Here is a 20,092-nt window from a genome sequence, read left to right as displayed (position 1 = left end):
CAACCTAGTAGCAATTTATTATCATCTAGATAATGGAAAAGTTGATTGTAAACAATTCTTTCAAAAACTTTCGAAATCATAGGGATTCAGATATTGGCTGTTAGGATATTGATATTAGTACTGGCTGTTAGGATCCGATTTACTTCCCTATTTAAAAATTCGAGTCACTTTCGCCGTTTTCCAATCGTTTGGATATATCCCCAATCAATTAACCAGTCAGTCAGCCGTTCAGGTGGCACCGGATCAGTCAATCAGTCGTTAACCAGTCACTCAGCCAGTTAATCACCAGTCGACTAGCCAGTCCGTTACAATTCGGTCAGCAGCGCAGTGGGCTAGTTTTTCAGCGAATCGGGTAACAGTTATTCAACCTGCCAATCAGCAAGCTAGTCACCAGTTGGTCAGCAGGGCAGTTAACCAGTTAGTCAGCCGGTCAGGTACCAGTTAGTGAGTCAACAAGTCACTCAGTCAAGCAGTCAGTCAGTTAGCCAGTCAGTCAACCAGTCGGTCAACCGGTCGGTCAGCCGGTCGGTCAGCCGGTCGGTCAGCTGGTCGGTCAGCCGGACGGTCAGCCAGTCGGTCAGCCGGTCGGTCAGTCAGTCGGTCAGCCGGTCGGTGAACCAGTCCAGCACTAGTGATTCAGTCAGCTAGTTAATGAACCAGCTAGTCAACAGTAAACCAGGCAGGCCGTCAGTCAGTCAGTCAGTCAGCGTGGCAGTCAACCAGTCAGTCAGTCAGTCAGTCAGCCAGTCACTCAGTCATCAGTCAGTCAGCTAGTCGATAAGGCAGGCACAAGTCAGTCAGTTAGTCAGTTAGCCAGTCAGTCACCACTCAGTTACCAAGTCAGTCACTAGTCGGTGAACAAGTCAGTTAGCCTGTCAGTCAACCTGTCATTCAAGCATTCAATCAGCCACTCATTCACTCAAACAAAGCTTAGTCTATTACTCGGTCAAATACCTTAGTCAGTTAACCAGTCACTGAGCCAGTCAGTCACCAGTCAGTTACCCACTGAATTACCATTCAGTCAGCAAGGCAGTCATCTAACCAGTCAGCTTATCAGACATAAATCAGTCGGGCAGTCATTTAGCCAGTCAGTTACCAGTAGGTCAACAAGTCAGTTAACCAGTAAGATTGCCAGTCAAGTACCAGTGAGTCAGTGAACCAGTCAGTCAACTAGTCAGTCAACTTATCAAGTAGAAGTGATTCACTCAGCCAGTCATTGAACCAGTTAGTCACCTGTCGGTCAGCAAAGCAGTTAGCCAGACAGCAAGGCAGTCAGCCAGTCAGTGAGTCACTCGGTCAGTTACCAACCAGTCAGCCAGTCGGTTAGGTAGTCATGTACCAGTTAACCATTCAATCACCAGTCAGTTAGCCAGTCAATCACCAGTCAGCCACCACGTCAGTCACCATTTGATCAACAAGTCAATTAACCAGTCAGTAAACCTCTCAATCAATCATTCAGTCAGACACAAAATCCCTCAGGTGAAATTTAGTCGGTTACTTGGTCAAGTACCAGTGCGTCAGTCAACCAGCCAGTGAGCCAGTCAGTGAGCCAGTTAGTCAGCAGTCAGTTGGCCACTTAATCACTATTCGGTCAGTAAGGCAGTCACCCAATCAGTCAGCTAATCAGTCATCAATCGGTCAGACAGTCATTTAACCAGTTACTTACCAGCCCAGTACCAGTGATTCCGTCAATTATTCATTTAGCCAGTCAGTCAACCAGTTACTTTTCGCTCCGACGAAGGGCTAACGCTCGAAACGTCAGCTTTTATAACCGTAACGGTGGCCAATTTACCATTTCAACTTTGTTAAAGGTAAAGGTTTATTTCACAACATGGCAACCCTCTAATGGGCTGAATTGCGTATTTACAAAAATTGTAACAGAATATCTAATAGTATGACTAATGTAATATTTATATGATATCATGCTCAATACAAGATTTCATTACAAATGTGTCCTTGAATCTATTTGTTTTCCACCTTGGTGTTTCAAAACGCCTGCATCGTCTTAGGTGGTAAGACGACTTATGGGCTGAGGGTAAAAGATTTCTTAACCGATTACTCTTATCATTTAAAATAGAATTAAAGGTCTTCTTACAAATATTTTCATTGTAACGCTCAATGCTTGGTAGTTTAGTGCTGACTAAAGCATCGCTGTAGTCTATCCCAGGGAAAATAAAAGCCAGCGCCCTTTTCTGGACACGCTCCAGTTCCGTCTTGAGATACAATGGCAGCGAGTAATAGAACGCCGGTACCGCATAACTAAGTACAGATCGAATGGAAGTGCAATAGAATAAGACTAATTCAATTGTCGGGAGTCTCGCCCTCTTAAGCTGCACCAAAAAATACAAACGTTTATAGGCCTTGTTTATAACCTCACTAATATGCTCGTTCCATGACAAGTCATCACTTATGGTGACCCCAAGGAGTTTTGCTGACTTTACGGTCTCCACACCTTTCCCATTAACTATAATTGGAGGAAACTCCTGCTTTTGTTTACTGAAAGTAGTTCGGAGCTCTTTACATTTATCATTGTTCAGTTGTACTCTATTTTTACAGGACCATTCCATTACACTGTCAGCTATCCTTTGCGAAATACTTGCCTTTCCTTTGATGACAACTTCTGAGGTCGTAGTGTCATCAACATATTTCCACATTTCGGCATTTATGCCACTACTTACTTCAAGATCATTAATAAGCACAAAAATTCAGGCCTGTACGGATACGCACATATACGTTTCATAACCGCAGTTCATATATATGTATTTCATATATATTTGTTGTTTGATTTATCATCTACGGGTTTATGTCGAATTAATTTGATGGCCTGCTCCCAGTTCGCTTGTTAGCTCAATTGGTAGAGCGCTGCACTAGTATCGCAGAGGTCAGTGGTTCGAATCCCGTACAGGCCTGAATTTTTTTCAGGTCTGATTTTCACTATTGCTTCAATAGTGCTTTACTGCGAAGGATCGTGCACATATACGGAACTTACTCTAACTCGGAAAAACAACCCTTTGCAAGTTTAATTCGCTGAAAACGGCCCGATAAAAAATCTATGATCCAATTAATCATCTGTTTGTTGATATATTCAAATTAGTTAGTCAGCCAGTCAGTCAGCCAGTCAGTCACCAGTCAGCTTGCCACTCAGTCACTACTCGGTTAACCAATCAGAGAGCCAGTCAGGTACCAGTGACTCTGTCAACCAATCAGTCAGACATTCACTCACCAGTCGGTAACACCAGTCAGTCAACCAGTCAGTTAGCCAGTCAGCTACCAGTGAGTCAGTCAACCAATCACTCAAACAGTCCCTTAACTGGTCACTCAGCTTGTCAGGTACCAGTGAGTCGATCAACCAATCAGTCAGCCACTCACTCACCAGTCAGTTAGACAGTCAATCATCAGTCGGTCTGCAAGTCAGTAAACCAGTCAAACGGCCAATCAGGCATCAGTGAGTAACTCAACCAGTCAGTCAGACAGTCACTCGGGAGTTACATACATACATACATAGTTTATTTGTTAATGCAGGTCGGTAAAAGTCAGCGAATGGCTGATGTGGACCTGCCTATCTAAAACATTAAGGTCTAATTGCATTAACTAGGATAAATACAGGTGTGAGGTATATAAGAAATTAAGAGTATATAAAAATTACTATGTCCATTGTAATCTATTATCAGTAACTGAAAGGATAAATTGAATTAAATTAACTGTTAAAAAGTAATAAAAGTCATCATCCTTGTTTGTAATCAGGCATGATTCCTTCGCGAAACTTAATTTATCTAGTAGTGCCATCTTTTTTTATGTTTTTCTTAAAACTTGCGTAGCTAACAGAAAGTTTATATGATTCAGGCAGGATATTCCACACGGTAGGCCCTCTATAGGATAAGGTTGTTCTTCCTATGGAGTAATTGTACTTTGGTACCTTAAATCCATCCTTCTTCTTAGATTGTAGGGTCGCTGCTCAGTTTTCTGGAATAAATCACGTATTGGTTTAGGTACTAAACCGTGATAAGCTGAGTACGTGAACGAGATTAACTTTAGTTTGTAAAAATTAGTTAAGGGCTGCCAGTGAATGCGTTTCAAGATTTCCAGGTTACCTTCTGCAAGACCGTGTATGATCTTAGCTGCTCTTAAGGAGGCTCGAAAGGGTTTTTTTGACCGCGCAGAGAATGGATTCGAAGATACACGCAAGCAAATTACTGGCGAGAGAAATAAGCGATGGCGCGCGCGTTCGCATCCGCAGGCGAGTTGTAAACAAACATGGCCGCCACGAGCGTACCAAAATTACCTGGTACCTCGACTATTTCTGATGAAAGTAATTTTTTAAGAAACAGAAATGGAAAGTTTACCTCTCAGAAGCGAGTAGGAAGAGGTTTGGGCGGCAGGGCTCTTGCCAAAACGGGTCGAAAACATTTATCTAAAGAGCTGAAAGAGGATTGCGAAGTTGACAGCGCACCATCAAAGACGCGACGACTGCGCTTGGTAAGTCCTACTTATGTAGTGAAAAATTTAAGAGGACACTTCCAAATGTTGAGATTTGTTTCTCATTGAGTTTAATTCCTATGAAAATAAAATTAAATAACCATGAACATTCCCAAACTACGCACAGGAAGAGGAAAAGGAAAATGAAATAATTGTTGCCGGATCCAGGATAGTGAATATGGACAGTTTTATGAAGGAAATGGAGGAGTGTAAATATTGTCATAAAGGTAAACATATTTTTCATGCAAACCAAAGATCGAAAAAAACGTGAATGAGACCTTATTTTTATTAAACCACAGACAGTACAATTAAAATAAAATATTTATCTTAAACTTGTGAAAAAAAAATTGTTTTTATTCCCAAGATAAACTACAAATTACAACTAGGAAGTGAAAGCCACCTCACAATGGTTAGGAAAGGATTGTAAATTAATTGTTTTCCCATATTAAACGGATGATGGGAGTTCATGGTTATGACAGTGACAATAAATAATATCAAGCCAAAAACCTGGTAAAAATTACAACTGAAGCATACATTCCTTAGCAATATTGCACCATTAACCCAAATTTACACAATTATTTGTTCCAGAGGGGTTAATGTTGACACAATGAATGACTCATTCAGTGCCTCTTATAATTTGCTTTTGTATTTTCTCAAGGTCCACTTACATGGAAAAACATTTTGAGAGAAATTAGGAAGGGAGTGGCCAGCCTATTTGTTATTAAATGTCACCACTGTGGTTATTCAAATTCTCTGTTGATATCAATGCAACACAGAAATGGAAAACGGGGACCATTGGCACATGATGTGAACACCAGGATTGTTCTTGGAGCTTTGAATGCTGGCATAGGCCATACACATGTAAATTCACTTTTGTCCTGTTTAGATATTCCAAAAGTTAACTATGTAACATTCAAGGCCAGAGAAAGAGAGATTGGAAAAGCAGTTGAAAGTATAGCGAGTGAGAGTTGTCTTGAGAATTGCTGCAAGGAAAGGGAGATGGCAATAGCAGCTGGTACTAAATGCGATTCTGAGAATTTAGTTGGAGTGATGTGCTCATATGACATGGGGTGGCAGAAAAGGGGAAAGGCCCATAATTTATCAACAGGTCATGGGGCAGTACTTGGAGTTAAAACTGGGAAAGTCTTGGATTTTGCCACCAGAAATAAAGCCTGCAGAACCTGTGCTGCATCCAGAAAACCAGATAAGCCTACACCACATGACTGCCGATAGAACCATACTGGATCTGCAAAGATTATGGAGTCAAGTGTAGCCTGTCAATTATTTCAACGTGCTCCAGAAAAACGGATTAAGTATGACCAGTACATTGGTGATGATGATTCCACAACTTTCCAACCTCAAAACAAATGTTCCCTATGGCCTTGAAAAAATTTCTGATTTCACCCACACTAAACGCTCACTTAATACCAGGCCCTACAACTTAAGCCAGCGTCAAAAATTTCCAGATTCATCTGTCCTCTCACAAAAAGTGGTTAGTTATCTAGTCAAGTGCTTTTCCTACTGCGTTCACCAGCACAAAAACCAACCTGCAGAACTGGCCATAGCAATTCAATATATCGTGCCACATGCCTTTGGTGACCACAAAAACTGCAATCCTTCATGGTGTAGATATAAACAAAACCCAACAGAATATATCCACCATGAATTACCCCATGGGAAGGATTTGCATGGGAGCAACCTTCAACAAGCATTGCATGATCTTTTCTCAGAGTACGCCTCCCCAGCAGTTGTCACAAAATTAGCCCCCTGCCTGGACTCGCAGCGAAATGAGTCTCTAAATGGAACCATTGGCTCCAAAAACCTGAAAGTCAGACACTACGGAGGAAGTGAGAGTAGTGATTTTAGAACAGCCTGTGGAGTCGCTCAGCACAACGAAGGCCACAAATTTATGTGCAAAGCATTAATTAAAACTGGAATAAACCCTGGGCCCAACTGCACAAGCTACCAAGAAACCCAAGATAAGATAGCAACAGCTACCAAACAAAGAAAATCTACCAAAAAGTTCAAAGTTAGGAGAAGGCAGCTTCACTTAAACAGATTTCAATCGACTCTCAGGAATGAAAACAGGGAAGGACTGAGCTACAAGCATGACATTGGCCTTAACTTTGACCCCAAGGTTTGTGGACACACCCATGACTACAAAATTCTGCAGAAAGTAAACAAGAACACTTGCAAAACTGAACTAAAGGAATATGAACAACTGATACCTCCTTCTGACGTCAGGCCTCTATTAAAAGAAAAACTCTTTGATCCCCAGAAAACCTACAAATTCATCTTGTTTGATACTGAAACAAGTTCAACAACAAAAAGGACTGAGCTTCTCCAACTTTCAGCCATTACTGATGATGGAGATGAATCATTCTCAGAATATATTCTTTCCGCACGCTCCATATCTTCTTAAGCCATCTTCTTAGAACGATGTAAAGCCACCATCCAGACGTTTGATGGGAAGCTCAATCTTTCCTCAAGCATTGTCCAGAAGCTGGCAGATGCTGGTCTTTCTTATCGTAAACTATAATCTCTGTACGAGAAATTCAACATCAATGGCCTGTACGGTGTACTTGCATTGGCGCCAACAGCAAAATCCTCTTCAGGTCGCCGTAAGTCGAATTCCGCAAGAGTGACATCAAACAAGACAATTCTCTCCGAAATACTTTCACATTTTCAACAGTCGTAATGGTAAGTAGTATGAGACTCAAATGATAATTTTTTTTTCAGGAATGTGTAAAACCACAAAGGAAATTGAGTCCATTTTTAGAACGAACACTTTTTCTTTCGGGTTGCCTTTTCCTTCGCTGCAGACATCGATTGATCGCGCGGACGCGCACTCGTCCTCGCGAAGATGAGCCGTTGAGTCAGCGGTATCGGTTAAAACGCGTGACCGGATGTCAAAGTATGAGCTAAATTTACGAAAACCGGAAATAAAGCTTGCTAAGTTGATGAACTAATATCTCTAAAATTAGTCCGGTAACCTACCCTGATTTTTTGGGTACAAATTACTTTCATCATTACGCGTTCCTGAAGAAAATTTAAAAAAATTTATCTAGTGGAAATTTTTTTACATTTTAAAACAGCATTTTCCAAAATAATTCAAGGTCTACTAGTTAGTTTTTTTTTATATCACGTATACAGATAGAGAATGTGATGATGTTTAAGAAATTTAAAAAAATACTAGGTCACCGACTTGGTTTTTGAGATATCTTTCAAAAACTAAGTTTTGGAAGGTCTTTTTGGACTAATGTGCTGTTGCCATGGCAACAGATGATGCCTGACGAACCCCCTTAAAAGACTGCCCTAACTTAGTGTTATGCATATGTCAAGTCATTATCCTGATGATAAGTTTGACAGTCCTGATATCTTTTACTGATTGGCACTTGCTGTTAATTGTGGAAAACCCTTTCGAGCCTCCTTAAGTGGATCAGTTCAATGCCATATAGCAAGGGGGGGGAACCAGTCAATAACCAAATCAGTCACCAGTCGATCAGCAAGGCAGTGAAGCAGTCAGTCACCAGATCAGGTACCAGTGAGTCAGTCACCTAGTCAGTCAAGCGGTCAGTTAGCCCAACAATCACTAGTCAGCTAACCAGTCAGGCAACTAATCAGTCAACCAGTCAGTCAGCCAGTGAGTCACCACTCGTTTAGCCAGTCATTCACTTGTCGGCAAGAAAGTCACTCAATCAGCCAGGTAGCCAGTCAGGTATAGGTGAATCAGTCAACCTGGCAGTCAGCCAGTCACTCAGTCGATCCGGTACCAGTGAGACCAGTCAAGGAATCAGTCAGTCAGTCAGTCACCAGTAAGTTAGCTACTCAGGTACAGTTGAGTCAGTCAACGAGGAAGTCAGCCAGTCACTCAGTCGATCAGGTACCAGTGAGACTAGTCAAGCAATCGGTCAGCCAGTCAGTCACCAGTCAGTTAGCTAGTCATTCAACTAGTTTGTCAGCCGGTCTGGTACCTGCAAGTCAATCAAGCAGTCAGTCAGCCAGTCAGTCACCAGTCGTTTAGCCAGTCACTAACCTGCCAGCCAGCAAGTCAGTCAACTAGTCCGTTTCAGGTACAGGTGAGTTACTCAACCAGTCAGTCAACCAGTCACCAGGTCAGGTATCAGTGAGTCAGTCATCTAGTCAGTCTAGCAGTCAGTTAGCCCGACAATCACTGGTCAGTTAACCAGCCAGTTACCAACCGAATAACACGTCAGTGAACTAGTCAGTCAAGCAGTCAGTCAGCTGTTCTAGCACCAGCGACTCTGTCAATCAGTCAATCAGCCAGTCAGTCACAAGTCGTTTAGCCAGTCACTTACCAGCCGGCCAGCAATTCAGTCAACCAGTCAGTCAGCCAGTCAGTCACCAGTCACTGAGCCAGTCACTCACCTGTCAGTCAGCAAGTCAGTCAATCAGTCACTAAGCCAGTTAGTGACCAATAAGTTATCTAGCAAACGTAATCTTTTCAGCGAAATGTGGCCAGAGTGGAAGGCTCCAAGGCTTGCTCAACTCACGTTGAAACGCGGTTTTGCAAACGTTTCTCCAAACAAGCCAAATAGAATTTTTTTCATTAAATTGGGTTGAACTTTGTAAGAAAACAGTAAAGTCGAATTGATGCCCAATATTCCCTGCGAGATTTGGCCAATGAGCGGAATGCACCAAGTCTTCCTCAAATGACGCTGAAAATACTATTCTACAAAAAGTATCTGCAAACAAGGCAAAACCAAATTTTTTCTTTAAATTGGGTTGAAATTTGTAAGAAAACAGTAAAATCCAATTGATACCCATTATTCTCTGCGAGATTTGGCCAACGAGTGGAATGCACCAAGTCTTGCTCAAGTCATGCTGAAAACACTCTTCTACTAAAAGTATCTGCAAACAAGCCAAAACCAAATTTTTTCATTAAATTAGGTTGAAATTTGTAATAAAACGATAAAATCCTGTTGGTACCCAATGTTTTTTTTGCCAAATTTGTCCAATCAGTGAAATGCGCCAAGTCTTGCTAAACACATGCTGAGAACACGGTTCTGCAAAAAGTATCTGCTAATGAGCCAAAACCAATTTTTTTCATGAAATTGGGTTGAAATCTGTGAGAATACTCTAAACAAGTTCTGCGAAATTCGGCCAATGAGTGAAATGCGCCAAGTCTTGCTCAACTCACGCCGGAAACACGCTTCTGCAAAAGTATCTGCAAACAGGCCAAAAACAATTTTTTTCATTGATTTGGGTTGAAATTTGTAAGAAAACACGAAGATCCAGTTGATACCCAAGGTTTTTTGCGAAATTCGACCAATGAGTGAGATTGGCCAAATCTTGCTCAACTCACGCTGAAAACAGAGTTTTGCAAAAATATCTGAAAACTAGCCAAAACCAAGTTTTTTCATGAAATTGGGTTGAAATTTGTAGGGAAAAACTAAAATCCAATTGATAACCAAGATTTTTTGCGAAACACGGCCAATGAGTGAAGTGCGCCAAGTCTTCCTGATCTCACGCTGAATACATGGTTTTACAAAAAGTATCTGCAAACAAGCCAAAACTAAATTGTTTATCAAATTGGGATGAAATTTGTAAGAAAACACTAAAATCCAGTTAATGCCCAAGGTTCTCTGCGAAATTGGGCCAATGAGTGAAATGCGCCAAGTCTTGCTGAACTCACGATGAAAAGACGGTTTTGCAGAAGGTATCTGCAAGCAAGCCAAAACCAAATTTCTTCATCAAATTGGGTTGAAAATTTGTAAGAAAATACTAAAAGCTAGTTGATACCCAAGCTTTTCTGCGAAACTCGGCCAATGAGTGAAATGCACCAAGTCTTGCTCAACTCTCGCTGAAAACACGGTTTTGCAAAAAGTATCTGCAAACTAGCCAAAAGCAAATTTTTTCCATAAAATTGGGTTGAAATTTGTAAAAAAACACTAAAATGCAGTTGATACCCAATGCTTTCTGCGAAATTTGGCCAATGAGTGAAATGCACCAAGTCTTACTCAACTCGTGCTGAAAACACGGTTCTGCAAAAAGTATCTGCAAACAAGCAAAACCAAAATTTTTTCATTAAATTGGCTTGAAATTTGTAAGAAAACATGAAAATCCAGTTGATGCTCAAGGTTTTTTTGCGAAATTTGGCCAATAAGTGAAATGCACCAAGTCACGCTGAAAACAGTTCCGCAAAAAGTATTTGCAAACAAGCCAAAACCAAATTTTTTCTTTAAATTGGCTGTAAATTTGTAAGAAGACACTAAAATCCAGTTGACACCCAAGGTTCTCTACGAAATTTGGCCAATGAGTGAAATGCGCTAAGTCTTGCTCAACTCACGCTGAAAACACGGTTTCGAAAAAAGTATCTGCAAACTAGCCAAAAAGGTATCTGCAAACTAGCCAAAACAAAATATTTTTATCAAATTGCGTTGATATTTGTAAGAAAACACTAAAATGCAGTTGGTACCCAAAGTTTTCTGAGAAACTCAGCCAATGAGTGAAATGCGACAAGTCTTCTTCAAGTAACGTCGAAAACGCCGTTTTGCAAAAAGTATCTACAAACAAACCAAAACCAAAAATTTTCATTAAATTCTGTTGAAATCCGTAAGAAGAATATTAAATTCAGTTAAAAGGCAATCCCAGTCAAGTATCAGCAAGGCAGTCAGTCAGTCAGTGAACAAGTTAGTCAGCCACTCAATCACCGCTCAGTCTGTCATTGCCAGTCGGTCAGCAAGGCAGTCAACCAGCCAATCAGCCAGTCAGGTATCAGTGACTCAGTCAACCAATCAGTCAGATCGTCAGACGCTAGTCAGCCAGTAACTAGTCTGTCAGCAAGTCAATCACCCAGCCAGTCAACCAGTCAATCGAGCTGTTGGTCAACTAGTCAGTCAGCAGGTCAACTACCAGTCAACCAGTCAACCAGTCAACCAGTCAGTGAACCAAGTCAGTTACCAGTCTAATAGCCAGCTAGTCACACACCAGTCAACCAGTCAGTCAGCCGGTCAGTCGGCCAAGCACTCTTCAGTCAGTAGCCACCAGGTCAGTCACTCAACCAGTCGGCGAACCAGTCAGTCTACCAGTCACTCAGCTGGTCAGGTACCAATGAGTCGGTGAACCAGTCCCTTGGCCATTTAGTCATCAGTCACCATTAGCCACTCAGTCACCAGTCGTTCAACAGGTCAGTAAACAAGTCAAATAGCAATCAGGCACCAGAGTCAAGCGACCAATCAGTCAGACAGTCACTGGTAGTAAATGCTAGAGAAAACAACGCTAATATTTCTTTTCAAAGCTTTAGTTTTCAACTAACCTAAAGTTACAATATTGAAATCTAAACTGAAACGATGGATGAACAATAGTAGTAGTAGGAAATCTTTTATTACAAAAGGAATGAACAAAGACACTATGTAACAAATAATTATTTTCTGCACTAATCCACCAATCTTGATCTATAGCAGTTATAACATGAAATTTAAAAAACTGTCGAGCCGACTTAACCGAACCAAAAAATAGATTTACATATGTAGAAAGCGGAAAACTACTACCAACGAAAAGGTTACGAATGTGGCGATCTTGTTGACGTTCCCATCAAATAGAAAAGTTTGCTAAGAATTTATGTCTATAAATAATTACTTTAATGGACCTTTTTTGTTCTACAACCTTGATACGTTCACACCGCAATACGACACACATTTTAATTATAAGACTTCTTAAGAAGTTTATCAGAATTCTATTATCTGCAATAAATAATAATAATGATAATAATAATAATAATAATAATGTAGTTTATTTCGGACCACTTGCAGCCTAAGGCTGGATTACTGGTACAGTTTTAAAAATATACGCACTGGAAACCTAAATGAATAAATACACACAATACTTTACACAGGTTGATACTTAACGGTAACGAAATTTTTTAAAACGCTCAGTTCTGACAAGTGTGCGGTGAGAAGATTTGCCTGATCGCAGACACATTTGCGTTGTGCTGTGAAGTACCCGCTCATGAATATGGGGGTATAAGGGATGGCCTGGGCGAATTTTACAAATAAACCGCTCGCATGCACCTGCGCGGCGCGCCGACAAGGTCTGAATGGCGGCCTTTTCAAGCGTATGTTCGTATGGAAGGTCAGGCCATATAACAGAAAGAGCCCTTTTCTGGACGTCTTCCAGTGCGTTATCCAGGTACTTTGGCAAGTCAGCAAACACAACTGACGCGTACTCCAATATAGATCTTACAAGTGCACAGTATATGGGAACGATGTCCTTAGGTGGAACGCCACACTTACGCAGCTGCCTTAACGCAAACAGTCTACGATTGGCCCTCTTCATCAACCAGTCAATATGCACCGTCCACGTAAGATCCTCCGAAACATGAACGCCGAGTAGTTTAAACGACGGAACTTGCTCGACAAGGGATCCGCCGACCATGATCGGCATGGCCACACAACTATTAAAGTGAAGAAAGTCAACCGTGAGGACTTTAAATTTACGCAGATTGAGGCGCATGTTATTCTGACATGCATAAGAGTTGATATCATTTACGATGCAATTCAATACAGAGGGGGAATTTCTAGGAATTATCTCGATGACAGTGAGGTCATCCACGTATTTAGGACGGGGAGCCCAGGCACTCACAAGATCGTTCACAGTGACCCCAAAAAGTAGAGGGCTAAGCTTCGTGCCCTGAGGGACACCGCCACGTAACGTGCACGCGCAAGAAAAGGTGGTACCAATGCGTGTAACCTGGGATCGCTCGTGCAGAAAGGAAGCTATCCACCTTATGAGGCAATTATGGATCTCATATTTAGATAGCTTGCTTAAAAATATCACGTTGTCTATTAGGTCGAATCCCTTCTTAAAATCCGCGAAAAAAAACCTGATAGAACAATTACCCTTGTCTAAAGCTTCTAAGGCAAGGTGCAACAGGTAAATTATTGCCTGCTCTGTTGACTTCCCTGATACCGCGAACTGCTTAATATCAAGATCTTTTAAAACTGTAGGGATAACGTGCATGAGTGTAGAACCTTCAAATACTTTAGCAAGCTGACACGTGAGAGATAAATAAACTTGGGCGGGGTCTGTTTTGGAATGGGATGAACGATGGCACACTTCAGCAACGGAGGGATGAGGCCGTCTTTGAGAGTGGCATTATAAATGTTAGCAACCACAGGAGCTAACTCAAACGCGAAGACCTACACTTGGTAAGTCATCTGGACCACTGGCTTTCTTGGTCTTTGTCGAGGCGAGTGCTTTGTAGGCTTCGCTCTCAGACACATACAGCTCATCAGGAATCTCAGTAACAGTTATATTATCCACGTCCGACGATACGATGGGAGTGAAGGATTACGTAAGACCACAAAATAAAACGGCTTCGGGTAAAGCATCGATCTAAAAAGAAATACGAAAATCGGAATCGATATCTGATAAAAATATCATGTACCGAACACGTAACATGTTGATGTTCGAAATAAAAAAATACTTAAGGATCACGGTAAAATCGAAAGAATAAAAGAAAAATATTCAATTGAACGTAACTTCGTGTGACATCCCAAAAAACATATCGAAATAAAGCGATTCTAAAAAGATTACACGCAACAAAAATGAAGTTTTAGTACTTTCTACATAGACCTTCATAGTAGTTCAAACATCACGTAAAAAAGATCAAAATCGTATATAACAAAGAGAAACTTGTGGCATTCTGAAAAATTCACCTTCCCTTGACCAGGATATCTATTAAAAAAGATTTGAATCCTTTATCAATTACATTTCTGTACCGGTTAAAATCTGAAATAAATCATGTATAACAATAAAGCACAAACATTGATGTTCCATATTGGTTATAAACATTCCATGAATTTCCACAAAGTCTACTTACGGACGTTTTCTTAATCCATCCAATCTTATGGAGGCAAAACTACGACGACAGTGAGCACAATTTGTAACCAGATCGTTCTACTTGTTGAAGACATGCACGGTGTATAGGTTTCGTACAGCATGGTGTCATGGTGACGTTTCGCAAATCAATATCAACCATCATCAGGCAGATCATACAGTTTTCACTTAACAGACTGAATGCATAATAAATCTATGGAAATCTTGTGAAAGTGTAGCGTGATCGTCCGGGTGAGTGTAGTCCTGAGAAGGACTGTTGTCGGTGGTAGTGACTGACGTTTCAACAACCTGTGCGGAAGTCTTCACCAGAGTCAAGTGAATGGTTTGTCAGTAGAATGTTCTTATCTCAGTTCGTGTAAAATGATTGGTCAGTTTTGCCGTGATGTTATTGGCTGTAAGACTCAAGTGGCGTAAGTCGGTCGTGATTGATCTGTTTGGATCCGTCAGTAAAGTTAGGTCGTTCTGTTCGGTTCATTTGTAATGTTTATGTCGTGAATGAGTCGTTTGTACGGAGCCGGTTGACACCTGTTCTAAGTTAGTAAACCAGCTTTCCAGAGTCAGTTATTGAAAGTAGTCAGTGCTGTAGGTTAGGCATTACGCAGAGTCCCAGTCGATATTGTGGTTCGTAAGTCGGTGATATTCAGCAATGTGATTGTTGACACCTTTCCTCGTCGCCCTTTCACCTTTCCTCGTCGTCCTGTTCAGTCAGTATTGCTGCGAGGTTTCTGCCAGTCCATGTCCATGTAGGAGGCTTGGCAGTCGAAGCAATTGATGTTATAAATCGCTCCCTGTCTGTTCCTGGGTTCGTCCCTGTCTTTAACGTTGGTTAGTAACTGACGTAGTGTGGTGATGGTTTGTGGGCACGCGGATATTGAAGGGTTGTAAGATGCGCGAGATGTTATCAGACATGCCTTATGTACGGTATGGTTGCTGTAGTCGTAGGAGTTGCGGTGTAGTTTGTTTTGGTAGTGGTAGTGGGTCGGTGAGTGTTTCGTAGGATTAGCTCAATTGGTTAGAGCGCCGGATTGTGTTGCGCAGGGGTTCGAGCCCCGGCCGGACCAATACTCATGGTCTTAAAATAAGTGAGGAGAAATTGCCACTTTTCTATAATCAAGAAAAGGATAGATATTCTAGAGTTCTCGGATAAGGACGAATAAACCGTAGGCCCCGTCTCCTGCAAGGTTAGGGGTAGGAGACGTTAATTTCCCACGCACGAGATTACTGTGTCGTGGATGTCCTCCCCTGGGCTGGGATGGGTGGGAATTGGCCCTGAAAAGTCCCCACGGGGAGTGGTCAACTAACTTATACATGTACCTATGTATGTATGAAGTCGTCGTTATAGTTGTTCTTTGAAAAAACACGGTAAAGGTATTTGTTCTCGTCGGATAAGCTGTCTGTCGAGTCGTATACTAGTTGCGCGCATCGTGTTCAGGTTCTGATAGCTGTGGCTTTGTGTGATGTAGGGTTGTAGGATGACTCGTCTAGTAATCTGTCGGTGTGTGTCGGTTTGTTGTAAACTGTCGTCTGTAGTAAGTTGTCGTTACGGCTTACCAGACAGTCTAGAAAAGGAAGTTTGCCATTTTTTGGACTTCTCTGGTAAACTGTATGCCAGTGTTTTGTCCGTTAAGGTGCTGGTGGAATGCGTCGATTTCGTCGTGTCGTACGGCGATGAATGTGTCATCAACGTAACGTAACCAAAACGGTATCGTTTGTCGGCAAGTCAAAAGGGCGCGCTCCTCGATGTTCTGCTTTACAATTTTTGCTATAACAACAGAAACTAGAGACCGAAACTAGAGGCTGTGCCGTGTAACTGTTTGTAGTGTTTACCGCTGTACTGAAAGTAAGTTGACGGGTTCAACCCATTAACGGCAGGGAAATCTTGCCGCAACGGTAACTAAACCCAAATCATAGTGTTCTCTTATGTGATGAGCATAAACCTTGACATTGTATGACCAACAAATCTGAATTCGTTACGACAATAGAAACTCAAGTTCCTCTGATACCAATCAGTACTGCCCCCTTTACTCATTAAAAGAGGTAGATCGATTCATTAGCTAACGTTGTGTTATACGCGAAGCGTTGTCAATAAAAAAAACTGCGCAGACAGATACACCAAAAATTGTTGTTTCCAACTGGTCACGAAATTTTCGCGTCGCTTCTGCCAAAGTTCCTAAGCGCTAGAAAAAGGACTATTGTTTAATACTTAATGTGAGAAGTCGAGTCGGAACAATAAACCGTTTCTAAATACGTTAACGAAAAAATACCGTATCCATTATGTAAAATCTAGCGTTGATTCATTATAGCTAACGTTTTTTCATACGCGAAGCGTTGCTTTATAAAATACGTAGTATTTCAATTCGTATCAGTGTTTTATGGATAACAATAGCGAAAGTAGAATCAAGCGTTGGCTCACTATCTAACTTTCTGTTATACGCGAATCGTTGCCTATAAAATACCTAATATTTCCTTTCGAAGTGCACTTGAGCTATTAGTTGATTTAGTTGCGTGAAAGAATATCAAGATGGGTTAGCCCGAACAACTTGGTAAGTAAGTAAGGTGAATTCACGAATTAGATTTTTGTACAAACTAGTAGATAGTTTATTTTTCCTTTTCAGTACCATCCTGTTTTATCTGTCTGGGGGAAGTGGACGTAGAAAAAAACACCCTGTGGCAAGAAACAAAGAAGTTGTTTGAAGACATAGTGTAACGAACAGACGGACAGAAATGCTCCGATTTTCTTCCCACGATGCAGAGATCCCACGTGTGCACCAGATGTCTTGGACACTGATATAATTTTGATCAACTACGATGGAAACACCTGGCCTTGGCCCACACAGTACGACCCAGAGTTAATCTTCGAATTAAACAAGGAAACGCACTATTGGGATGACCCCAAATTTTGTCAAATATTGGAAGAGATTCTTCGAGAGGACAAAGGATTTTCAGCCATCCCCAAGATAGGCCTTTTATTGAAAAAAAAATGTAGATCAACGCAAGCTCAAGGTCGATTTGGCCAAAACCAAAGAGGAAAAAGTTTTAAGAGCCCACCATGTTATTCATGTCCTATCCGTTTTTTAAGTTTATTCTTGTTTGTAGTTTTAGAATCATGGGCGCTCTCCACTAGCGAGAGCACATGTAACCGTTTGTAAATTAGGTTTTATTTAATAAACATTTTTTGTAAATCAAATTGATTGAGTGAAAAAATTATCGCAAACTTGCCCATACATGCCCTCCCTTGCCCAAACTCGCCCAAAAGTCATTAGCAAGACATAGGTAAAAACCAATCCTGGCCCGAACATGTCCCGAATTCATTAGTCTAGTGTCTATAGAAGCAAAACTAACAAGTATTGTTTTATTCTATACTAGCAGTTGTACCTATTTGACTTTAAGATAACATCTTTCCGCTTAGACAATATGCCAGCAAAACGTCCATACCGGGATAATGTTACGAAGAAATGATTGCGATTGCAGAAGCCGTTGAAGCCTTAGAGGAAGGAGTAACGAAGGCTCCGTTATTCGAATTACAGTTTACCCAACAGGGACTCCCACGTACGTGGAAGAACATTCTCCAAAAGAAAAGATATTCTGCTGCGCTTAAACAACTGCGCGCCCCAAGTGCGGAGGAGGACTTGGGATTTGTAGTCACCTCAGCTTTGGAAAGGCAAGAAGACCTGAATTATTAAATTCTGTAACGCTGTCTGACATAGAATATTTATGAAAGAAAAAGGATCATTTGTACAATGAACACGAAAAAACCCGAGAGATGGCCGAGCGAAATCCGAGAGAGGCGAGCAAACACCGAGAGAGAGCCGAGCGAAAGGCGAGAATGAACCGAGCCAACACCAAGCGAGAATTAAATATTCACTCACTTAACTAACATGATTCCTCAGGGATTTTACAACAGAAATGAGTGTGATTCAGTTTTTGCTTTTCTTGGTTTTCACGTGACGTCACAGCATATGCAAATACGCCATATTGGTGTCGTAGAAGTTTATTAGCATATGTCAAAATGCAGTGTTTTGGTGCGTGACTCTTTAAAATATCAGATACAATGAAATATATGAAGTTCATATATTTTGAACTGCGGTATTAGATACATATGGTGAACGATCCTCGCAGTAGATAGCGCTATTTAAGCAATAGCGAAAATCAGACCTGAAAAAAATCAGGCCTGTACGGGACTCGAACCACTGACCTCTGCGATACTAGTGCAGCGCTCTACGAATTGAGCTAACAAGCCAACTGGGAGCAGGCCGTTAAGTTGATTCGTAAACTCAATTGGTAGATACTCTGCGAAATAGCGAAAATCAGACCTGAAAAAAATCAGGCCTGTACGGGATTCGAACCACTGACCTCTGCGATACTAGTGCAGCGCTCTACCAATTGAGCTAACAAGCCAACTGGGAGCAGGCCGTTAAGTTGATTCGTTAGCTCAATTGATTTTACAACAGAAATGAGTGTGATTCAGTTTTTGCTTTTCTTGGTTTTCACGTGACGTCACAGCATATGCAAATACGCCATATTGGTGTCGTAGAAGCTTATTAGCATATGGCAAAATGCAGTGTTTTGGTGCGTGACTCTTTAAAATATCAGATACAATGAAATATATGAAGTTCATATATTTTGAACTGCGGTATTAGATACATATGGTGAACGATCCTCGCAGTAGATAGCGCTATTTAAGCAATAGCGAAAATCAGACCTGAAAAAAATCAGGCCTGTACGGGACTCGAACCACTGACCTCTGCGATACTAGTGCAGCGCTCTACCAATTGAGCTAACGAATCAACTTAACGGCCTGCTCCCAGTTGGCTTGTTAGCTCAATTGGTAGAGCGCTGCACTAGTATCGCAGAGGTCAGTGGTTCGAATCCCGTACAGGCCTGATTTTTTTCAGGTCTGATTTTCGCTATTTCGCAGAGTATCTACCAATTGAGTTTACGAATCAACTTAACGGCCTGCTCCCAGTTGGCTTGTTAGCTCAATTCGTAGAGCGCTGCACTAGTATCGCAGAGGTCAATGGTTCGAGTCCCGTACAGGCCTGATTTTTTTCAGGTCTGATTTTCTCTATTGCTTAAATAGCGCTATCTACTGCGAGGATCGTTCACCATATGTATCTAATACCGCAGTTCAAAATATATGAACTTCATATATTTCATTGTATCTGATTTATCACTTTCACGGGTTTATTACGAATCACCTTAACGGCCTGCTCCCAGTTGGCCTGTTAGCTCAATTGGTAGAGCGCTGCACTAGTATCGCAGAGGTCAGTGGTTCGAATCCCGTACAGGCCTGATTTTTTTCAGGTCTGATTTTCGCTATTGCTTAAATAGCGCTATCTACTGCGAGGATCGTTCACCATATGCATCTTTAAAATATGTCGTTTGATTTGGAAAAAATTTCTGATCAAACCATCAAAAAGGAAGAGAAAGATATGCTTTTACTTATCAGATTATTAGACTTTGAATCTGTTCAGATTTGACTCAGTTATTTATAGTTTTCCAGACGCTTTGACAAAAAAAAGGAGTAGATGTGAGCCGAAAGTGAGTTATTTTGGATCGTTTTTTACGCTGTTAATATTTTGTATTGTAGAGGATTTTATGAAAATTATTACTAAATAAAAAAAGCAAGAAAAATGGAATATATTTTTAATATACCTTTAAGCGACTTTGTAAAAAGACTAGGGCCATTTTTTATCTAAATATTTAGATATTTAGATAAAATATCACTCGTGGGGATCGATCCCGCTACATTGAT

At 41.1% G+C, this 20,092-nt stretch overlaps 2 protein-coding genes across 2 annotated transcripts; both read left to right on the top strand.

Moving 5' to 3' along the window:
- Positions 1-4,254: 4,254 nt before the first annotated feature.
- Positions 4,255-5,738, top strand: LOC148723541 (uncharacterized). The gene is made up of 3 exons (XM_088734453.1): positions 4,255-4,476; positions 4,604-4,703; positions 5,135-5,738. The coding sequence occupies exons 1-3, from the start codon at positions 4,255-4,257 to the stop codon at positions 5,707-5,709; spliced, it is 897 nt and encodes a 298-aa protein (XP_088590579.1). The 3' UTR covers positions 5,710-5,738.
- Positions 5,739-5,791: 53 nt separating this feature from the next.
- On the top strand, positions 5,792-6,898 carry LOC148723540 (uncharacterized). Its single transcript, XM_088734452.1, has one exon. The coding sequence runs from the start codon at positions 5,792-5,794 to the stop codon at positions 6,896-6,898; it is 1,107 nt and encodes a 368-aa protein (XP_088590578.1).
- Positions 6,899-20,092: the final 13,194 nt, after the last annotated feature.

Source organism: Stylophora pistillata, chromosome 9 (assembly GCF_964205215.1).
Source record: "Stylophora pistillata chromosome 9, jaStyPist1.2, whole genome shotgun sequence".
Lineage (NCBI taxonomy): Eukaryota > Metazoa > Cnidaria > Anthozoa > Scleractinia > Pocilloporidae > Stylophora > Stylophora pistillata.
The sequence above is the reverse complement of the archived record's forward strand: the minus strand, read 5'-3'. Positions and strand labels throughout refer to the sequence as shown.